The 23,231-nt window shown below is 43.7% G+C and overlaps 2 protein-coding genes and 3 non-coding genes across 6 annotated transcripts in view; all 5 read left to right on the top strand.

Moving 5' to 3' along the window:
* Positions 1 to 7,142, top strand: part of LOC134098497 (elongation of very long chain fatty acids protein 4-like) — a 13,218-nt gene extending 6,076 nt beyond the window's left edge. For both annotated transcript variants that reach the window (XM_062551554.1, XM_062551555.1), the window contains 3 exons: positions 4,021 to 4,192; positions 4,494 to 4,621; positions 4,941 to 7,142. In XM_062551554.1, coding sequence (XP_062407538.1) covers positions 4,021 to 4,192; positions 4,494 to 4,621; positions 4,941 to 5,228 — 588 coding nt within the window. In that variant the 3' untranslated portion in view covers positions 5,229 to 7,142. The remainder of the gene's footprint in view (positions 1 to 4,020; positions 4,193 to 4,493; positions 4,622 to 4,940) is intronic.
* A 4,211-nt stretch (positions 7,143 to 11,353) lies between these two features.
* On the top strand, positions 11,354 to 22,139 carry tcp1 (t-complex 1). The gene is made up of 12 exons (XM_062551552.1): positions 11,354 to 11,511; positions 12,233 to 12,318; positions 12,814 to 12,942; positions 13,744 to 13,841; positions 14,062 to 14,172; positions 14,791 to 14,972; positions 15,527 to 15,653; positions 16,520 to 16,695; positions 17,400 to 17,523; positions 19,961 to 20,153; positions 21,041 to 21,204; positions 21,619 to 22,139. The coding sequence occupies exons 1-12, from the start codon at positions 11,439 to 11,441 to the stop codon at positions 21,830 to 21,832; spliced, it is 1,677 nt and encodes a 558-aa protein (XP_062407536.1). The 5' UTR covers positions 11,354 to 11,438; the 3' UTR covers positions 21,833 to 22,139.
* Positions 13,464 to 13,602, top strand: LOC134098589 (small nucleolar RNA SNORA29). The gene has a single exon (XR_009941085.1). It is a non-coding gene; the product is annotated as a small nucleolar RNA SNORA29 (small nucleolar RNA).
* LOC134098591 (small nucleolar RNA SNORA29) lies at positions 14,263 to 14,401 on the top strand. Its single transcript, XR_009941087.1, has one exon. It is a non-coding gene; the product is annotated as a small nucleolar RNA SNORA29 (small nucleolar RNA).
* LOC134098590 (small nucleolar RNA SNORA29) lies at positions 16,996 to 17,134 on the top strand. The gene has a single exon (XR_009941086.1). It is a non-coding gene; the product is annotated as a small nucleolar RNA SNORA29 (small nucleolar RNA).
* Positions 22,140 to 23,231: the final 1,092 nt, after the last annotated feature.

Here is a 23,231-nt window from a genome sequence, read left to right as displayed (position 1 = left end):
TGTGTTGTGTTGATGGTACATTGCACTACAACAAAGTCGGAGGCTCGCTCAGTAATGATGATCAATTGGCAATCCTGCACAGGACTGCACTTCTGGTAGTTTCCATGTACAGCACAATGCAATAGAGCCACTGGCATTACAGTTGTTAGTCAATGTTCCTCTCTTGATATCCTGCTCCTGACATCATATCCTGTATGTTGCTGTTTCATGGTGTTGGCAGTTGTCTTATGATAAGTTCTGGATGTACAGCAGGTGTCATAGAGAAGCATGCAGTCACAGTGTCCAGTCTCTGACCACCTATATCTATCTACAGTAGGTTCACTGCAGCTGAGTATGAAGCTTATGAGATGTTTTGAATTTTGTTGAATTGTGATATGCAGTGTTCTCTGTGACTGGGTTACTGTTGTAGGTTCATTAGCGATTGAGTCACTATTGAGTGTAGCTGACCACCGTTATTCTGAGAAGACAGAGAGGAAGTTTCCTGTGGTGCAATGAAGTGTGTAGTACGCTCAGAAAGCTTCCCTTTTCAAGGCTGATTGCCCAAGTGGCAAGTAGGCTACCCACGAAAAGAAATCTATACCTCATCTAAGTCAGAAAATAAGCTCTGAGGCATGACATATGGGGACATGTTTCATATGAAATGAAATAATGCAACTGCACCAACATATTATACCTACACAAAACCATTTTGCTGCATTTGTAGCTATATTCCTGCTAGCCCATGCCCTCACAGGAACGGCCAAGTTCTTAACAACACAGGGTCTATATCCATTGTCCCATGTTCTAATGGAACAGAAGAGTCACAGCATAGCAAGATTGATAGCTTGAGTTTTCATGGAATTGGAAGCTGTGGTCATGACACGGTCACTGTCAGTTTGTTCAAATTATGTAGTTATTGCTAGTGGTATTGTTCGTTTACCAAGAGTTTATTTTTTAAAAATCATTGTGACTTCAGTAGTAGCATGCTGTAACAGTCACTGGCAGTTTACTGATGTATCTTTCCACAGTTAACGACGCTTTAGTAGTCAGTGTCAATTTAGTATGATCTGACAGTCACTGTCAGCCTGGCTAATAATAAAACATAGTTCACTTCCTCTCATGACTACTATTTCCTTTGCATTTTCGAGAAATGGACCCTGTTTCCTACTCCACCGTTTATTTCAATTAATTTGCAAAGGGTGTGTGTGCTAATAATTGATTGTTAGTTACTGATGGCATGCTGTGGTGATCACAGTCTCTGGCAGTTGATTTACTACTTTGTTCTAGCAGTTAGAGTAGTTAACTGCTTGCACTCTGAAGGTGTGGGTGTGGGTGTGTTTGTGTGAGGCTACTCTCACTGATGCTGGTTTCTCAGAAGATGCTCTCAGAGTGACCGAGCTCCAGTTGGCCTGAGCAGCCTGCTGCTGGCACCACGCCTTTCCTCAGTGAGGCCAGGTCACATTGGGCGGAGCCTGTTTGGCAAATGGGCGGGGTGTGTGTCTGACCACTTCTTGGACACGCCCATGGCCTTATTCCATGTCACTATCCTGACAGACATGGACACACACACACACACACACACACACACACACACACACACACACTCACTCACACTCACATAATAGTCGTGGCAGTCTTTGGCTTTCTTAAAGATTAGAGACTTCAGAGTATCCTCCTCTGAGTGAAAGGTCCTAGTCTGTATCCCTATTTTGATCTTTGGCCTCATAGGACAAACCAGTTCTACTTTTATAATGTATGTTCTGTAAATTATATGCAATTGTATATATTTGAAATTTAAATAATGTCTATTATTTAGACAAAGAAGACATTTAGCTGACTTACAACAAGTGGTCACTGCATTCGTAGCAATTTATGTGAACAAAATGTTTTCACATGTAGAAATGTAGGAAGCTGACTTTTTCTCTGTTGAATTAGAGTAATGGTCCTTCAGCACTGCCTGTGTAGAGACTTGGGTGTAGCTGTTGTGTGCCTGGACAGGCTGTGCGCTTCAGGCTTTCTTAAGTACAGTATATCACCAACAATAAGACGCAGGTATGCTGAGTCTAATCCTCTGAGGTGAATCCTTTCCTCTCTATTAGACGTTCCCACACACTGACACACACACACACACACACTTTCACATATAGTATGCACGCAAATAAACACAGACACACTCAGACACACATTCACATACGTGCAAATACACACACACATTCACATTCACATACATGCAAATACACGTACACACACTCACACTGCACGGTCTCATACAGGCGACTGCAGTTGATTGAAGTAGGCGTTAGAGATGATCTGTCTTAAAGTTCTCCAAGATGCCTTTACATTAGCCCTGAGCCCTGTGGGACTGTCTGAGTGTGTGTGTGTGTGTGTGTGTGTGTGTGTGTGTGTGTGTGTGTGCTGGTGTCTTGGGTGAAGCCTATCTGTGTGTGAGTTGTTTGTGATAGTGTGTATGTACTAGTATGAGTGTGTCATTTTTCTTGCATGGTTTAGGTAATAATTGAATGTCTTCAATATGTCTTAAGTGAATGAGAGGATAGATTGGAGTAACTTGAGGATCTTGCAAAGTTCCGAAAGTGATTTTTTTAATCAACTAGCTTCTTGGAAGAGAGGATTATGGTTGCCACCAGACTCTGGCCCCGGGGGTTAATTAGTCAGCGCTAAGCATTAAACTGGGTTTACTGGGTGACAGTTCAGACCCACAGTTTCCACTGTGCCCCATTACTGTCATTGGTGAAGTTTACCGCCTCTTTACGCCATGACGGCTCTGAGGACATTGTTAATCTCGCGGCTGAATGAACTCATCAGTGAGTGAGTGAGCAGCCGTCAGTTATACATGATACGCTGGTCATTTGGGGAGAACCCTTGCTGTTGACGCTGTTTGATGTGCATCTGTGCTAACTGATCAAAGGCTTGTGTAAGCTCAACTTGTGGTTAGAGAGCACTTCCGTTGATGCCTCTTTTGTTCCTGGCAGTCTATCCTGTGTGATAAACGATTGCCAATGACTAATGTTGCACTCACAAAAATGCTATAAAGATATGTTATGCGCGCATGCAGGATTCTGGGTAGCTTGTGAGTCCCAGAGCCATCAAAAGTTCCAAAAAACCTGCGCTGAATGGCTGAATCGCAGGAAGGTGGGATGTACTTCTGGATGCTGGAGGGTGTAATCTATTAACTCATTGACTATGGACGAATAGATTGGCTGTTAATATTTCCAAAACTCCCGTAATGCGGAAGTAGCCTGGAAAAAGAGCTGCCATTTTTTCCTATGGAAGTCTATGAGAGTGTCGCCACTCTATTTTATCTACTGCTCTGGTGGCGGCTTATATGCGGGAAATGACTGTAGTCCACAGTTCCAGTTTCGAAAAGGTACAGGTTGCCGGCTGTCATACGACAAGGAATCATGCACACGCTTACTCGCGCTCAAATTCAGGCTCTACCTCATCTCACCAGTCAGAAAACGCAAACCCGCATCCCCAGATGTACAGATAAGAGTGTGATTGTGTCATTTTGCGGTCTAAAAGTGGTGCACCTCACTTCCTGACATTGAGCAGTGTAGGCCTTAGCCATCTATATTTGAATATATGAAGGAAACAATGACTGCCATAGGTGCGCTTTCATTTCCTTGAACTGCTATGTTGTACCAACCGCTGTAAGGGTTTACCGATGCTTGCCAGTGATGCATGTTTGCTAACCATGCGATAGGTGTGCTCGTCTTTAACACTGGTGTGTCCGTCCGTAACCTGTATTATTCATAAATGGCTATTTCATATGGCTATGGGAATCATCATTTGTTAAATTCAGCTTGTGAATTTTGGTGCTGAAACACAGAAATGCTTTTGACCAAGGGAGCATATTCCAACAATGGCTCCAGCCAATAGTGTTAGGTTGTGTCGTGATTCAGAAGATGTCAGACAACTGGGTTTGCCTAGATTTACTTCTTTTTTTTTATTTTTCCAGACACATCGTAGATGCAGAGATGGTTAAAGGTGTGTTGTTTGTTTACTGTGTTGGGTCACTCTCAGATAGCGTCAGCGCTGTGGTGGTACTACATCTCCAAGGGAGTGGAGTATTTGGACACGGTATTCTTCATCCTGAGGAAGAAGTTCAACCAGGTCAGCTTCCTCCATGTCTACCACCACTGCACCATGTTCATCCTCTGGTGGATCGGCATCAAGTGGGTCCCTGGTGGGCAATGTGAGTATACATGCACGCACGCACGCACGCACGCACGCGCACACACACACACACAGACAAACGCAGACACACATATTGCTACAAGGAATTATGCAAGAAACCAAAGCTGCATTATCTTTTGCTCTCACACTATCGAGTGGCATGCGTGTTCATGTGTGTGTCCTTATTTGACTTTTGCATTTGATCTCGTTGATGATTGTAATTTTAATCTGTGTCTCTATGTTATAGGTCTTGAATTTGATGTTTAAAAAAGTAAACCCTATTATTCTTTGACCTCTGACCCCAATATCTCTCTCGGCAGCTTTCTTCGGTGCTTCCATCAACTCAGGTATCCATGTCCTCATGTACCTGTACTACGGGCTGGCTGCCTTTGGCCCGAGCATCCAACGTTACCTGTGGTGGAAGAAATACCTGACTATCATTCAGATGGTAAGAGAGACGGACCAGCAAGGGTCTTTGTAGACCGTATCAAAGCAATGCGTCATGCACCAGTCAGTGTTGGGGCCAAAATTATATTAAGCTTACATTAATAGTGTGTAGATGTTTGCCATTGTCTTTGTATGCATTTGTAATGTGTCTATGATTGAGTGTTGATGAGCTTGTGAGAATTTGCTTACCTCTATGTGAATGTTCTTGTGTTTTCTCATGCGTGTGTGTCTGTGTGTGTGTGTGTGTGTGTGTGTGTGTGTGTGTGTGTGTGTGTGTGTGTGTGCGTGTGCGTGTGTGTTTGTGTTTGTTTTTGTGACAGATCCAGTTCCACGTGACGATCGGCCATGCGGCCCACTCCCTGTACACTGGCTGCCCCTTCCCCAGCTGGATGCAGTGGACTCTGATTTGCTACGCCGTCACCTTCATCATCCTCTTTGGCAACTTCTACTATCAGACCTACCGCCGCAAACCACGCCACCCCGCCGCCAAGGCCGTCGCCAACGGCAACGTCTCCGCGTTAACCAACGGCGTCGGCAAGATGGCCGACGAGGTCACTTCGGAGGAGAACGGGAAGAAGCACAAGAAAGGAAGAGCAAAGAGAGACTAGGGCCAATACCAGGAGGAGAGGGGAGGGATCTGTCTCGCCTGGACCAATAAACACAGAGGAGGACCAGCCGGGGTGGGGTTTGAAGGCGGGGTTTGTGTAACTCCCACAGGTTATGTTGAGAATATGATTGATTGACAGGAAGGGAAGAGGATGTGTGTAGGTGGTGCTTCCGTTTCACCTGTTGTGTGTCGCACTCTCCCCTTTTTTCAGTACCATGTGTACCCAACTGTGCAATTTTCTTCAGTGTCTGTCTCTCTCTTTCTCTCTCTTTCTCTTTCTCTCTCTCTCTCTCTCTCTCTCTCTCTCTCTCTCTCTCCCTATACACACCACAACACACAACAAACATATGCTCAAATGTTGCAGAAACAATAGAGAAAACACAACGGGAGTTAGGAAGAATATGAATTTTCTCCTCTCTCTCTGTCTCTCTCTCTCTCTCCCTCTCCTTATTCCTTTCTCTGTCAGTTCCACCCCTTTCCTCTCTTTTTGTACTTTTTTTTCTGCTTGTTTCAACCTTACCCCTTCTAAGGCCCCTCCCCCCATCTATTTACCCATCTATCTAATGTTAGCAGCACCCTCTCTGCCTGGCTTTGCTTCAACACCACTCAAAGGGTACTAGGTTTGCAGGCGCTAGATCAGGCTACCCTCTTGTGCTTTCAGCAGGAATCTAAGCTCTCGTCTGTTTTTTGGGAGGTTAGGACAGGTCTACTGTTTGATACCTACAGTAGACCTACTTGTGGCACCTAGCTGATGAGTGCTGCTGTATAAACTGCAATAACAAAAAGAAAAAGCAGACGTTATCATGTTCAGTCTATAAATGTAAAACAAAATGGTGGATTGTACGTGTATGGAGAAAAAAAAGGTGTAGCCACTAAATTGGCCATGTAGCTTACTACTGTCAGGATTGAGAGATGTCTTTGGCAACCCGAACACAGAACTCCCAACAGATCTATCTCAAAATAAACAAAGAAAACAAGATATACAATGATGTATGATGCAGGAGAAACAGAATCAGAGATTTTTTGTGGGCCTCAAAAGCTGTGACCAAGGGAAAGGAGTAGAGCTGGAACTGTCTTGAGGCAATTTTGCTGCCAAATCACTATAGAACTCGGTTAGGGATAGAACATTCCAGAATAAAGAGCCTCCTGTGACAAAAGAAAAAATGTTAACTTCATTAGCCTCCCACATAAGTGTGTGGTTTCAGTACTGGGGACCGTATTTGGTACTGGAGTGCTTTATAACTGGAATAAAATGGCATTTGTCAACAAGAGATTTCTGCTAAATATGGGCTGGGTCTCTTTCAGATTTAGCCATTTCCTAGGCTTCCCATATGAAATGAAGTTAGCATTTCCTATTGTTAAGGGGATGTTTAATCTTTGTTAATATATATGAAGACAGGTATTTAAAAAGCGCTAAAAACAAATTCATATTGTGAATGGATTACATGCAGGCTTTATAGAAGGTTTTTTTAAAAAAAACATCTTTTAAACGGCACAAGGTAAACATGTTTTTTTTTTTGGTAATAAAATCAGTTTGTAGCCGTGACGTTAAACCCCAAAGAGCAGTTGAATATCGGAGCATCTGACAATAGCCTACTTGATTTAGTACCTCAAGTCTCATGTGTTAATCATTTGCATTTGTGCTTGATCATGTATGTATTGCGGAATGTGTGTATGTGTGTGTGTGTGTGTGTGTGTGTGTGTGTGTGTGTGTGTGTGTGTGTGCACTAGTGCATTCCTGGAAGATTACATGCAGGTATTTCTGTGAGAGTTTTGTGAAAAAGTCACCTGTTGCCCACAGAGACTAAAATTAGTAGCCTACTAACTAAAGGGCTTTTTATTCATGACAACACACACCAACAAACACACTCACACATGGTTGCAGATTATACCAAAATAAAGAAGATGCCACATCTTGCTGGTTACTGTTTGGTGTGTGTTTGTGTGTGTGTGTGTGTGTGTGTGCATGCGTGTGTTTGTGTCTGTTTGTGTGTCTATCTGTCTGTTTGCCTGTCTATCTGTGTGGTTTGAAGTGTCCTGTGTTGAAGCTATCCCCTCTCCCCACTTCTACAGAGATGTGCACACACAGGCAACCCCATCCCCCACCCCCATTATGAACAACCTTTTTGACTCCAAAAAAGCACTTGACTGGCAAGCCATCTGTCAACCCACCCCCAACCCTAAATCACTCACTCGGTGTTGTACCCTCACACACACACACACACACACACTGCCCAGCATCCACTAGCTAGAAGCTAAGTCTTCAATCTGTAGCCTGCCAAGCATTGTTAAAGTGATGACTAAGATTGGGCAAAAGGTTAATTTTGAGAACGAGGTTAGTTTTTTATAACAAGATAGACGCGCCCACTCTTGGGTGACCATCCCACCTAAAGCTGCCAATAAGCTGCATGACATGACCCTTGTCCATATCTGAGTCTTAAGCCTACCTTGCACTGACAGACTTGGGAACGATTCTTGAAAGATTGCAGTCTGTTAACTAACGCCCCTCATTCAAGCTTTACTTAAAAGACAGTCTTTCAAGAATCTTTCACAAATCTTGTCAGCGTAAGGTAGGCTTTAGGTCATTCAGTCAGATTCTGTGATAAAGGTTTTTGTCGAGTGACTCCTGTCATCTGGACTGGACCAAAAACTGGTCTTTGATGATATCAAGTGAAACTTAGGCATTTGCCTGCTGTTGGTGGACGTGCCTGGCCACTGGCCGAGCGTGTGTGTCAGTGAGAGTATCTACTGTATGTGTGTGTGTGAGTGCTGTATGTGTATGTGTGTGTGAATATGTGTGCGAGAGCTCACGGCTCCACCGGAGTTCTAGGGCTTTGGGCTCCTGGCAGACAGGACGCACTTTAAGCCGGCAGTCAAATTGGCTTTCTGTGGAAAAGAGCTTATGAACACGTCACTGCTGCACATCGCCGGGGCGAATTCAGGTCACTCATCAAGACAGGAGAAAATCTGGTAATCTGCCACAGAGGAGTCCCCCTACAACAAGGCTCAGGGAGACAGACGGATCAAGCCAGGTGCACACAGAGATAATGCACACATGGTCATACAGTAAAACAGGGGCTTTAATGAAGTTGACTGGTGGTGAGAAAATGCATAATTATGTCATTGCAATTAGCCCACTGCTAATTGCTTACAGGTATCACTTAAGAGTGAATTAGAGTAGAAAGAATGGAATGGACAAGTCTGTCTTTGGAGGGCATTTGGGTGGTGGTATATGAGGTTACCATGGGGTCAACATGGGTTTAGAGTCCCACCCTATCTATCTATCTATCTATCTATCTATCCATCTATCAATCAATCCACCCTATGCTCAATCATTACAACAGAGCCACTTGCTGCAGATTCAACATGTGACCAACACTGTGGCATCACTTACTGTATGTGCAGTATCTCTCATTCCTATCACTTTCATGTGTCCCTATCCTATGGACTTTGTCTTCACATCCAATCTCATAGTCTATAGCAATGATATTGCTATATTGCTATTATAGCAAAAGCTTTTTACACTTGACATTAGTAGTGCATTAATCTATCTGTCCATCCAACTATACATCCATTTATTCTTCCAGACATCTATCCATCCATTCCATCATTTATTCATCCATCTGTCCATCCATCCATAGCATCCATCTTTACACTCATCCATCCATATTCATCCCCCTATCATTTCATATCCCTCTCTTCTTCTATACCCCTCCCTAATCTAATCTAATCTATAGGTTTCTCAGGTAGTAACAGGTGGCCATGAGGAAGAGGAGTGGCTGGTTGGTGAGTCTCGTCTCTGGGACGATAAGGGATATTCCGCCACTGTAAGAGGATTTCCCAGATAGTCCACCAGGCCCATTTAACACAGGACAGTATACATGCATGAGTGTGTACCTCCTTTAAGAGAGAGGGAGAAAAAGTCTTAATTTAAAGTCCCTGCAAACTAAAATCAGATATTTTGTTTGGAAACACCTTATATCAAAACTACTCCTGCAAACAAGGACTGTAAACTATGTGGTATCGAATCAAGACCATTAAACATTCTCATTTTCAGTCATCCATTTTTGGGGGCAGTCCTAAGAGTATGTATTGATGATGCAATGATTTCCACATTTAGCATAACTCCTCCCACTAAGAGCTGAGTAAGCAGGTGGGCAAACCCCAAAAAGATATAGGCCTACGTTCCTTCTGCCTGTGTACTTAACATATCACTAATTAGCTGATTTACTGACTGAAGATTGTGTTAAATAGGATCAGCTGGTTTAGTGAATAGTGGGAGATAATTTGTGGTAGGAGTTTCTGAGAGTCAAGGCCAACACCCTCTGGCGGCGTCTGACAAGAGCCAATGTGACGCTGAAGTTCAAAACTTCGTTAGTTTGCGTTGGCCTTAAGACTACAACAGAACAAGTTCATGTTCAGAATATTTAGAGCCTGTTTTGGACCCCAGAAATGTAAAGGTCCTATCAGCTAATAGAGGTTTGTTTGGAAACACCCTGAATATGTTAGAAAACAGGCATTGTGAAACATCTGCTTTCGGCAGAATATTAGCATAAGATGCATGTAGGTTAGCCTACTCTTAACAGGTGTTTTCACTAATTAGCGCCTCTTTACCTGACTGAAGAGTTGTGCTAATTAGAATCAGCTGGAAGGAAAGTTGAGGTTGGAACTATGGTATGATGAGTACACTGCCCTCCTTTGGCCAAGAGGAGAATTGTGGATTTTAGCTTTAGCTCTTGAAGCTCTACTCATGGAATGAGTGAATATAGGGCTCGTGATCGTGACGTGAAAACCTCGCGGGCAGCCATATTGGCAGCCTCACTCCTAGTTTACTATGCACCTTGTAAGGATTTACTCCTGCCTGTTAGTGTGTTTCTCTTACTTGTTTTTTGCCTTCTTGGTTGTATGTTGCTGATGTGTGGGGTTAACAGCGCAACCCACGATCGCAAGGAAAGAGTCTCCAATACAATACATTTTCTGCTTCTTGTCTTTTCTGCATCTGAGTAAATGGATTATTACCGGTATGTTCGGTAAGATACCAACATGGCGGCAATATTCCTAGAATGGAACGTGTGTGCCCGAGCCCTATTGATCATTATCATCATCATAATCACTAGCCTACAATCATCAACATTTTTAATGCAGTTCTATTCCATATTTTGAATTGTTTAATTCATTCATTCATTCATTCATTCATTTATGCAACCTTCATTTATTCTTGGAGGTTCATTGAGGGTATTTTCAATGAAGCCGCGAGATCCATTATATTGGTTATGGTTATGGCTATGGCTATTTGGCATGCCTTTGTCCAAAGTGAAACTAATTAAAACAATACAATAATTAATTTAACAAGTTTGTCAGACTACAGTAGGGAGATAGCAATAGGCTATAAACAATAAACTATCAATTCAAGCAATAACCTAATGAAAATAAACAATGAATATGAGAATAGCAAAACAATAAAGTCATTATAATAACAATAACTATGGCATGGTAAAGGAGAATATTCCTGGACTATTGAAGTTTACAGTAGGTTGTTATAGACCTACCTTTCATTTAAGGGAGAGTTTGGGCCCCTTGCCCATTGTGGGTCTTGTTTTTTGGAGTGATCACATTAATGGAACCATTACCCTACATAAGGTCAGACTCCACGATGCTCATCCTCCTCTAGAATTCAGATAACAGTAGGCCTAGCCAATTGTACTAGCCCACACATATAGATCTGATGAAAGCTTATTCGCCGAGGATCATTGATGTAGGCTAAATACGTAGCCTCCTGGAACCCAGAAGAAAAACGTTTGATAGAAAGAGTTTTAAAAGATGATTATTATGACCCAACCCTAATAATACATTGATGTAGTATGCATAGTTAACCAGTAGAGGTAACCCGCGCACATATTGTAGTCGCATGTCCTTATTGGGGATGTAGTTTATAGCCAACGCATAATATGAAAACTCACTGGGGGTTAAAATTCTTCACAGAAAGTGATTCAATAAATAACATATAATTTGACATTCATGAACGTATTTCAAGCATTTAAACGGTGGCTTTCTAAGGTGTCATGTTTTTGGCTGTGCCTTCTCTAAACGCCCGTCTGGAACATTCCAGCGAACGCTGTTGGACCCACAAATCCGTGCGTTTAACCGGTTTACCCAAAATGCACTGTTTCGTTCGTTCCCTTTCTTCTTGGCTGGTAGGTGGTGGCTCAAGATGTCGATGCTAGAAGGTCCATTAACTGTGCTCGGCCAGAGGACGTCTGGAGACTCCGTGAGGAGTCAAAATGGTGAGGAAAATGTTTACCTTTCTAAGTAAAATCACACAAGTTGATGTTGCGTGCCGACAAGGCAGGGTGATGAAGATATAACGTTAGCTGCGTCAGTAAGGTAGCCTAGCTAGCTATTAGGCTAATGCCGCACGTGTGCAGATGACTTGCAGATATCAACTTTATTTTGGCTGTTTTATGAGCTAGATTGTGGTTGTTGAACCCCATACACATAGCAAGTGGTGGTGATAATGGTCGCCAAAAACTGGAACTTGTTCAAAACATGCGCTAGCTGGCAGGCTAGTGTTACGCGAAGTCATTTGGCATAACGGTCTGTTGTGTGGTTGCTGAGATGCTAACATTAGCTTGCTAAGTTGGCAGCTTATTTGAGGCTGTCATTAAGTTATCGTTCTGATGTTTTGATATTGATAAAGATGTGACGTTGTTCAATGTGTTAGTGAAGCGCATTGTAACAGAATGCTATGTTGGATCATATCGCATCCCGCTCTAGTACCATTCATTCCTCTTCATAGCAATGAATGGCTTCGCTAGCGGGGAATAGAAAAAAATGTCAGTGGTCAATTTTGGGTGGATGCTCTGACTCGTCCAACCAATGCACTAATCTGACCAGACACTAGATTGTATGTTGTTGGATGGATCATGTTTGACTGACGCTGTTTGAGCTGTAAGGGGATAATTGAATTCCCCGCAATCAAATTAAAACTGTGTGTCCGTCTTGCAGTCATGGCCGCATCCTCCATCGCCAACATCGTCAAGAGCTCCCTGGGACCAGTGGGCTTGGACAAGATGCTGGTCGATGACATTGGGGTAAGTGCTCTGTCTATCCGGAATGTTGTGCTACTTATTGTTTTTGCATCACTTGCAGACATACATTTTATATCTTATGGGTCTGATTGGGGATATCATTCATGCTACTTATTGCGTAATATTCCCTGGAGGCCTTGCCAAATGCAAATGCAAAAAAAAAAAAATCTGTCCCATTTACATTGCCGCCTCACTTATCGTAGTTTGTGTGGTTATACGCGTGGGATAAAGTAAATTCAGCCCGAACGTTTAACTAAGAAACATGGTACTTTGTTGTTTCTGATATCCTTTTGGGCTCAATACAGTTTTTAGAAATGTACACAATACATATGTAAAGAAATGGCTGACTTGCCACGTCTTGCTTTATAAAAGATGGTCGAGTTGAAGCTGGTACTGATCAGTGCTCCAGCCATCCAGAATCAGCAAATACCCATGAAATGCCCTGTGACTTCAATGTGAAGGAGCGGAGGTGAAGTAAATTTGTGTGTGTGTGGACAGGATGTGACCATCACCAACGACGGCGCCACCATCCTGAAGCTGCTGGAGGTGGAGCACCCGGCTGCCAAGGTTCTGTGTGAGCTGGCAGAGCTGCAGGACAAAGAGGTCGGAGACGGCACTACGTCTGTGGTAAGTTAGTATAGAAGTTAATGTACACACACACACACACACACACACACACACACACACACAAACGGGTGGGCCCATGCAGTGGTGTTTGGTCAGAGACCTCTGAAGTTTGCCTGCAAAAAGGACATGAAAGCTGCCATCTTTGCCCATATAAGGAGATCTGGATCTCCTTATATGGGCAAAGACGGCAGCTTTGGGTCCTTTTTGTTGGCAAATTGGGTCCTTTTTGATGGCTATGTGTCCATTCCAATCAACTGAAGTGTAAGATTAACATGAATTTAAAGACGAAGGAAAGTGGCAGATGCTTTCAGCCAAAGCAACAGGTTCTTACAAAGTTTGAGTTCAAGATGATGATTGTAATTGCATATTCTGCCACACCTCTTGGGCAGATAAGGAAAGTAGCTTTGTTTGTGTGTTGAACCCTCCCCATCTGTACTCTGCGTTGCCACTCTGTTGTTAATGCTGCATTGGACTACAGTTATGATCGATCATTCAATGATTCATTGAATTGAACGGAATGAATTCCTGTTTTAGTACTGTACATCTGCTCCATATACAGATGTGTGGCTATGCTAACAGGAAAGAGCAACTCTGTCAAGATCTGAAGGGGTATGCAGCTGTCCTCTGCTACTTCTATATGTATTGACAGAACATTTCACAGATAAATGATTGAGGCATTACAATGTTCGCTACAAGCAGAAGTTTCCAGTGCCCTTTGGAATGTATGGTGTTTGTGTTGTTTAAAGTAAACGTTAAGGAGTTATTTTAAGAACACGATGTCATCGGTATGTGTCTGTTTAGGTGATCATTGCTGCTGAGCTCTTGAAGAATGCAGATGAGTTGGTGAAACAGAAAATCCATCCCACCTCCATCATCAGTGGATACCGGCTAGCTTGCAAGTATGCAATCCCTTCCTCCATACACGCACACACACCCCTTGGGAAATTTGGTTACCTGCATATTAGAACACCAGCATTCAGATGCACACAAACACACACTCAAACCACTACCTATAGACTGTTATGCATGAACATCCCCGTTCGTATAAACCTACATTTCGCCCGTTAGCCTTGCTAATCTCTACTGACTGTGTGTCCTCTGTGTCTTGTCTGCTAACAGGGAGGCTGTGCGCTACATCAATGAGAACCTGACCATCGGCACAGACGACCTGGGCAGAGAATGCTTGGTCAACGCTGCCAAGACCTCCATGTCCTCCAAAATCATCGGAGTGTATCCTTTTCCTCATATTTAACTGCTCGGGGCTTAAACACAATACCCATTTCTTGGGTATGCGCCATTATATGGCACAGTGGTTATTCACTTCCTGTTTTAGCACTGTACATCTGCTCCATATACAGATGTGTGGTTATGCTAACAGGAAAGAGCAACTCTGTCAAGATCTGAAGGGGTATGCAGCCATCCTCTGCTACTTCTATATGTACTGACAGTACAGACATCTAGACTTACTGTTCCTTCACCCTTGGGCCTGGCAGTGATGTCGACTTGTCTCTTTACTTAACTGCACTTTGTACATCATTGAAACAAGGGCCCATGATCCGTGTTGTGTGTTGTGCAGCTGTGTTAGCATTTTCAGACCTGCCAACATGTACGCATTTTGCGTAGCGGGCACGCATTTTGACCTCCTAGTACGCTGGTACGATTCCATGCTCTAAACTGCGCATTTCGTTTGATCTCGCATTTCGTCAGTGTGTGTCAGTGAAGTTGTCAGTGAAGTTGATTCTAGTACTCATAAAATTCTTTCAAGGTTGGCAGGTCTGCATTTTGTGCTGTCAGTTGAGCCTCGGGCACCGTCTAGACGTACCGTTCCTTGACCGGTTCTCCTCTCAGTGACGCCGACTTCTTCGCCAACATGGTGGTGGACGCAGCGCTCGCCGTTAAGTTCACGGACGCGAGGGGCGTGGCCCGCTACCCCATCAACTCCGTCAACGTGCTCAAGGCCCACGGACGCAGTCAGAAGGAAAGCTACCTGGTCAACGGCTACGCACTCAACTGCACCGTCGGCTCCCAAGGTAAGGAGTGTGTGTGTGTGTGTGTGTGTGTGTTGGCTTCCATGATATGATGATAGTCATGCACTGGATTTAAAAGTGCCATCCCATTTACATTGCCGCCTCGCTTACCATAGTGTGTGTGGTTATACGCGTGGGATACAGTAATCTCAGTCTGAAGCTTTGAACGCAGAATCACGTCATCTCTGGTGTTTCTGTACTGCCTGAGGACTGGACACATTCCATTCAGATACTTGGAAAGACTTTTCATTTGATTGCATATCTGACTATAACGTAGAAATATATGGTCTCCCTGAGCATCATCAGTCAATGTGAAGATCAATATGATCTTGTAACTTGGCAGTCATTGATGAGAGCTTGGTTTATGTACTTGACTCTGAAAGTGTTCAAATCTCTATATTAACTGCACAGTAAAATGCTTTAACATGTAACTGTAAGAAAAACTACAGTAGGCTACTTAATTTCCACTCCATATATACACACCAACCTACAGAGAAACATTCCCAGTTTCTGCATATGGTCGTTACACTAAAGTCGTGTGTGTCTGTGTTTTTCAGGTATGACGAAGCGTGTGCTCAACGCAAAGGTGGCCTGTCTGGACTTCAGCCTGCAGAAGACCAAAATGAAGCTGGGTGTCCAGGTGGTCATTAGTGACCCAGAGAAGCTCGACCAGATCAGACAGAGGTAAAACACACACACACACACACACACACACACACACACACACACACACACACACACACACACACACACACACACACACACACACACACACACACACACACTCTCAGACTCTCATGCACACCCACGCATATACTCAGTTTCTCATGCAAGCAGACACACACATCCTCAAGTCTCATGCACACGCACACACATCCTCACACACTATCTCTGACGGTGTCTGTAAAGTGCTCCAGAGTATTTCTGTGCACACATATATCTTTGTTTTGCAGTGTTAAAAGGATACCTTTTGAGTAGAGCAGAATCAGTGACTCTTTATTTTAGAGAGTGGACTAGAACTGACAAGACCAGACTATAGCTCATCACTGTAAAACTGGACCCGCATTTAACACTTCTGGACTCCATTAGTAATTCTCATGTCAGTGCAAACATCCACGTTTTCCCTTAGACACCTTGAGTCTTTCCCATTTACATTGCCGCCTCGCTTACCATAGCGTTTGTGGTTATACGCGTGGGATACAGTAACCTCCGTCTGAAGCTTTAAACACAGTAGCGCTCTGGTGCTCCTGAACTGCCTTAGGACTGGACACACTCAAAGACCTGTCTGTTGGCATTCAAACACTTACACAGACAATCTGCACGATTTCTCATATCTAAGGTTTAGTAAAGTACATTTCTCATATCTAAAGTTTAGTAAAGTACATTTTATTTATATAGTCCGTTTACAGACAGTCTGGCCCCTGATGGAGGACTTTTCCATTGATATCCAACAGCACAATTTCATCTGTGCATATTGATCAGTAGCGATCAACTCGTCAGCCAAGACCTAGGATGTAATGGACTGTCTTGCGTTTCACCTTTGACCTCAGGGAATCTGACATCACCAAGGAGCGCATACAGAAGATCCTGGCGTCAGGGGCCAACGTGTTGCTGACCACCGGGGGCGTCGACGACATGTGCCTCAAGTACTTCGAGGACGTCGGCGCCATGGCCGTCCGCCGAGTGCTCAAGAGGGACCTCAAACGCATCGCCAAGGCAACCGGAGGTAGGTCGGCCCGGCGTGGGGAAGGGGATTGATTGAGCCTGGTTCTGATTCTGCTCTGCCTCTCAGGGTGTTGAAATGAAGTCCTGTGGTGTGGTAGTTAAGTAATCAAGGCATGAAATGGTAGGAAATAAATGCGTTGTTAGGTATTACTTTTCTTAACAGATGTTTAGTGTGTCAGATTACATGCCTCAAATGATTTGCCATATAAGAGCGTAATTGCCAGTATTTGAGTCTGGATATTGACAGTGGTCAGTGTGCTTACTGGTGGTTGGCTCCCTTATATGGCACAGTGGTTATTCACTTCCTGTTTTAGTACTGTACATCTGCTCCATATACAGATGTGTGGCTATGCTAACAGGAAAGAGCAACTCTGTCAAGATCTGAAGGGGTATGCAGCCATCCTCTGCTACTTCTATATGTACTGACAGTACAGACATCTAGACTTACTGTTCCTTCATCCTTGGGCCTGGCAGTGATGCCGACTTGTACAAAGTGCAGTTATGTAACGAGACCTCATTGAAACGAGGGTGCTGTGTGCTGTTATGTATGTCAGATTATATTCTAAGTAATTTGCCATGTAAGAAGATCCAAGGACTGAAACCAGGAGGACTTGCTGCCATTTGAGTTGTAAACAAATGAATGTCCTTAGGGTCAGTAGGAATAATTGCGTCTTAAGTCTAACGGTGCTGTTTGTCCCTGCCCAGCCACCATCTGTGCGTCGCTGTCCAACCTGGAGGGCGAGGAGACCTTCGAGGCGTCCATGCTGGGCGCGGCAGAGGAAGTGGTGCAGGAGCGGGTGTGCGACGACGAGCTCATCCTTGTCAAGAAGTGAGCATGACGCACTTTCTCTCCTCAATGGGTGTCTCTCATTTGTCTTTTTGTCTATCCTCCCTTTCTTCCTCAGTCCTCCGGCCCATTCCCACTGATCTATAAAGAACACTGGATAGACTATCCCATTGTTGCCGCCCCATCACTCTTTATCTAGATCAGTGGGGATGAGGACCGAGGAAGGAAGGGAGGATCGATAAAAAGATTAATGAGAGGCACCCCATGTCATTATCATCGGGAGTCTTCCGCGAGATTCCATTAACCAAATGCAGGGAAGGTGTGTGACAGGGATGGAGACGAGCGGCCTAAAGCTGTAGAGAAGAGGCAGAGCTCCTAGCAACCCCTTTCACTCACTGCATAATGCACAAAATGAATGTGTGGTATTTTTTAGCGATGCCGTCATTTCCCAACTGTTAGCCTCAGCTGATACATTGACACACCCGCGCATATACTCAGTCTCTCATGCAAGCTGACACGCACATCCTCAAGTCTCATGGACATGCACACACATCCTCACACACTATCTCTGACGGTGTCTGTAAAGTGCTCCAGAGTATTTCCAGCACACATATATCTTTGATTTGCAGTGTTAAAAGGATACCTTTTGAGTAGAGCAGAATCAGTGACTCTTTATTTTAGAGAGTGGACTAGAAATGACCAGACCAGACTATTCACCCCTTGCCAATGATGTCATAAAAGTTCGCGCCACAGCAAAATAGCTAACTGGACGGCAAAAAGACGAGTCGAATCAATGGGTTCTGATGGGACGTATAGCGCTAGCTCAGAGATTATATTGAAATTTACCTTCATAATGTCCTTCCACCACTGCTAGCATGTTGTCTGTAATGAATCAACATCCGATTACTTGAAACAGATACATTTTGCTTTGTTTTCTTGAGTGTTTCAACCACGATTGCACTGTCATCTGGTCCGTCTACTTAGCTCAGCAAGCGTTGTTATAGCAACCATAAACTCTGAATGGGACGGCACGTTTAACGAGTTCAGTGCTAGGATAAACGTTAGCTAGGTTAGCTAATAATAGTGTTCAATGACCGCTAACGTTATTTCATACACTGACATGTTATGTTTTGACTATGTTACATCTGTTAAGAGCATTACAAATAAAGTGGCCAAATCGGTTTGAAATATTTTAGCCCAGAAATACTTAATATGGGTGTTAATATACAGTAGGCTAATATTAGCAGTAGACTACGATCTAGCAGCCCTATGTCAGTGCTGTTATCACTAGTTTAATAACTATGTAAATTTGCGATCACAACCCATTTCACCTTACAACACATCTGGCATGTTTATTTGACTACCAGACGCTGACCAAAGTAATACATTGAACTACAAAAGATGTTAAAGTTAAGGTGTTCACTTCTTCATAATGTAATTTGCCGTACATCTCCTATCTTTCCGCCGTCCGTCATGGTGTCGTCCGGCGCTGTCGCGTCACTTTGTGACGTTTCAGCAAGGGGTGAATAGCTCATCACTTTAAAACTGGACCCGCATTTAACACTTCTGGACTCGATTAGTAATTCTCACGTCAGTGCAAACATCCATGTTTTCCCTTAGACACCTCGAGTCTCTCCCATTTACATTGCCGCCTCGCTTACCATAGCGTTTGTGGTTATACGCGTGGGATACAGTAACCTCCGTCTGAAGCTTTAAACACAGTAGCGCTCTGGTGCTCCTGAACTGCCTAAGGACTGGACACACTCAAAGACTCTCAGTTGGCATTCAAACACTTACACAGACAATCTGCACGATGTCTCGTATCTAAAGTTTAGTAAAGTACAGTTTATTTATATAGCTCATTTACAGACAGTCTGGCCCCTGATGGAGGACTTTTCCATTGAAATCCAACAGCACAATTTCATCTGCAACCCCTTTCACTCACTGCATAATGCACAAAATGAATGTATGGTATTTTTTAGCGATGCCGTCATTTCCCAACTGTTAGCCTCAGCTGATACATTGACTTTGCCTAATATCCTCAACTATGAGGTTAATTCACAGTGGCAGTTAATATAGTATTAATATGGTTTTGGTTCTTTTTAACTTGCATAAAACACTGTCCTGTGGCCTATACACAATGTGTCTAATTCATAAAACCAAATGATGGTCAGAAGATCTATTCATGACTAACCATAGGTTAGGCACTTGGTAAACTCTAAGGAGCAGGTCCCCTTGTTTTCTTCTGATCTTATAATACGCAGGGTGTTTTGAGAGGTCTGCTTTCATAATATGATAATCCGTCAGTGCAAACACAAGTATCTAATCTTGTTCTTTATTATTGTAAAATTTGTTGCTAGTAAGCTTAAAAATGTTTTTTACCATGTTGTAAGTCGCTTTGGTTAAAAGTGTCAGCCAAATGAAATGTAATGTAATCTGTCTCCCTCTCTCTCCCTCTCCCTCCCTCTCGCTCCATCAGTACGAAGGCGCGTACGTCGGCGTCTATAATCCTGCGCGGGGCCAACGACTTCATGTGTGACGAGATGGAGCGCTCCCTGCACGACGCCCTGTGTGTGGTCAAGAGGGTGCTGGAGTCCAAGTCCGTGGTGCCAGGAGGGGGCGCCGTCGAGGCAGCACTGTCCATCTATCTGGAGAACTACGCCACCAGCATGGTGAGACACACACACACACACACACACACACACACGCATAAATAGACAGACATCCGTATGCATCTAGAATATTTAATTTGTCTATGAATTGTGAATAACAGCTTGCATGCCTACGCTCATGTTCATGCGTATTATTGCAGGGATGGTATGAATAGAAGAGAATCAGTGACTCTTTTAGAGAGTGGACTAGAAATGGCAAAACCAGGCAATAGCTCATCACGTCAGGACTGGATCCACATTTAACAGTTCTGGGCTCGATTGTAATCCTCTGGTAGCGCAGGCACCCATTTTTACCCCCTCAGACATCTGGAGTCTTTCCCATTTACATTGCCGCCTCGCTTACCATAGTGTGTGTGGTTATACGCGTGGGATACAGTAACCTCAGTCTGAAGCTTTAAACACAGAACACGTCATCTCTGGTGTTTCTGAACTGCCTAAGGACTGGACACTCATTCAAAGAGCCATCAGCTGGCATTCAAACACTTCGTGCTGTCCGTATGTCTTTTCTTATCAAACATTTAGCGCATTTAAACACAGCTGTCACTGACCAACGTGCTGTACAAAATAAATATGAATATGGAAATGATTTATGTGTCAAGCAATGCTGCACAATCAGTGGTGTTGGGACTTTTGATATTGAGCAGCATCAATAACTTAACAAACTTAACATAATTTAAATAAGTAGCTATCATCTTGTCTTGATCACCCTGGCTGTACTGTAAGTTCCTCAGGGAGTCTGACCTCACCAAGGAGCACATCCAGTCAGTATGAAGAGCATGAGCTCAGGCACGCGAGCTGTTAACGTGAACGCCAGAGATTTGTACTGTCTATGGAGAGATATGGAGATGCTCTTTCCTAACATGTTTGTTTGTTTGTTTTTTTGTCAGGGCTCACGGGAGCAGCTGGCTATAGCCGAGTTCGCTCGTTCCCTGCTGGTCATTCCCAAGACGCTGGCGGTGAACGCTGCGCAGGATTCCACCGACCTGGTGGCCAAGCTGCGTGCCTTCCACAACGAGGCCCAGGTCAACCCCGAGCGCAAGAACCTCAAATGGTGAGAGACTAGCGGTCGAAATGGACCGGCTGACCTAGTTTACATTAGACCACTTTCAATAGCATTTACAGCAGCTGGAGAACCAGAACCTTGATGATCATGTTTGATAACTACATCTGCAAAGTGAACAGACGGAGCCACTTGCAATTACTGTTGTAGTTAGGGCAAGGAAGTTAAGTGGTGTTTAGTAGTTGACTTTTACATGTCCGTTCCTCCTCGTTTTATGCAAGTTAAAAAAAACAACAACAAAACCATATTAATACCATTATTTACTGACTCCATTTATTAACCTCACAGCTGAAGAAATGTAGCAAAATCAATGTATAAGCCGTGGGTAATAGTTGGGAAATGGCGGTAATCAAATGGTTTGCATTTGTGTGTACTTATCTTGCCTGTCTTTTTGTTTTACTGCAGGATTGGTCTGGATCTGGTGAACGGAAAGCCGCGTGACAACAAGCTGGCCGGCGTCTACGAGCCCACCATGGTGAAGACCAAGAGCCTCAAGTTCGCCACCGAAGCCGCCATCACCATCCTGAGGATCGACGACCTCATCAAGCTCTTCCCCGACCAGAAGGAGGGCGGCCCCTCTTACCAGGACGCCGTGAATTCCGGCTCCCTGGAGGGATAGAGGGGTTCGGGTTCTCGGTCTTATTTCCACTCCGGCTCTCTATGGGTCCAGCAGAGGTTCTCCCCGAGAACCAAGCGAAGGCCTTGTGTGTATTTATATACATGGAAGCACTCTGCTTGTTCCGTCGCTAGAGTAGAATGTGCACTTTGTTTCTCGTCGTTTCTTTTTGCCTGTGTATTATGTAGGAGATGACCACAGGTTGCCATGGGGACTGAAACATCATCCCATCATCTGGTTGCTATTGTTTTTGGGTCACTTACAGAAAATAAACCCAAATGGTTGAGTGGCCATTCATTTGTTACTGAAATACTAAGGGTCTCTGATCTTTTTATTGCTACACAAAATATTGGTGATGGTAATTTCCCAGCTATTAGCCGTGGCTTATACATGGATTTAGCTAAATATCTTGAGCTATGAGGTTAGTATACGGGGGCAGTTCATATGGTATTAATGATTTATGTCTCTTTTAACTTGCATAAAACACTGTCCTGTGGCTTATACACAATGTGGCTAATACACAGGAAACTAGAACAGCACTCCGAGAGCACAGACCTCCGCCAAGCGCCTTATTGAGTCCATACAAGCATCAAGCATGTATTTGAAGCATGTGCGTCAAGCCATTCCAGAGATATAATGCGCGAAGCATGAGATATGGCTGTGACTTTTATTTTGACACACAGGAAACACTTCAACAGGATGTGTAGTTCAGGGAGAGTCAGATTGTATGCTTAGAACCTGAGACCATTGGATTCACAGGTGTTCTGATTAGCCCGGGAACAACTCTGGGAGCTTAACGAGCGCAGCTGGCCTAGGGCATTGTGACATCACAGCCTCCATTCAAGTGCATGGGGAAAAAAAATAACAGATACTGGACATGAAGTAGTTGTGCAGTGCAATGTAAGGCTTTTCATAGCAATATTTCACCTGCCACTTTAGATAATCATGCTAACATCTAATAACACTACAGAATGCATTCTAAAGGAGCAAACACACCACAACCTGAGATGCCATTTTAACTCACTAAGAACCATGATGTACTGTATGAATGTCAGTTATATTGGAAACACTTGTGTTGTGAGAAACAGTACTTTCTAGGAACAGTGAGGTTCTTGTCTCCCCTTTAGACCATTAGACCTGCCGTTTTCATCCTAACCAAAAGAGGGCAGTATATGTATGAGCTGTGACACTCAACACTGATGAATCATTTATCTATTGATGGAGTAGTAATTTGTGGCATGTACATCATAGAGGCACCTAATGCCAAGACCCTACAGGAGGCACCTCAACGGGCAGAGGTGGGCACAAATACATCAAAAACTATTTTGTCACAAAATACAAATACTGGCGTAGAAAATGTAACAAAATAAAATACAAAATACGAATGTGAAAAATTTATTTA

This window comes from Sardina pilchardus, chromosome 12 (assembly GCF_963854185.1).
Source record: "Sardina pilchardus chromosome 12, fSarPil1.1, whole genome shotgun sequence".
NCBI lineage: Eukaryota > Metazoa > Chordata > Actinopteri > Clupeiformes > Clupeidae > Sardina > Sardina pilchardus.
The sequence above is the reverse complement of the archived record's forward strand: the minus strand, read 5'-3'. Positions and strand labels throughout refer to the sequence as shown.

Excerpts from the sequence above, each read along its gene's own strand:
- tcp1 (XM_062551552.1), top strand. The coding sequence starts at position 11,439 with ATGTCGATGCTAGAAGGTCCATTAACTGTGCTCGGCCAGAGGACGTCT. Across the intron at positions 13,842-14,061 it reads GGATACCGGCTAGCTTGCAA|GGAGGCTGTGCGCTACATCA; the intron begins GTATGCAATCCC and ends GTCTGCTAACAG. Across the intron at positions 14,973-15,526 it reads CTGCACCGTCGGCTCCCAAG|GTATGACGAAGCGTGTGCTC; the intron begins GTAAGGAGTGTG and ends TGTGTTTTTCAG.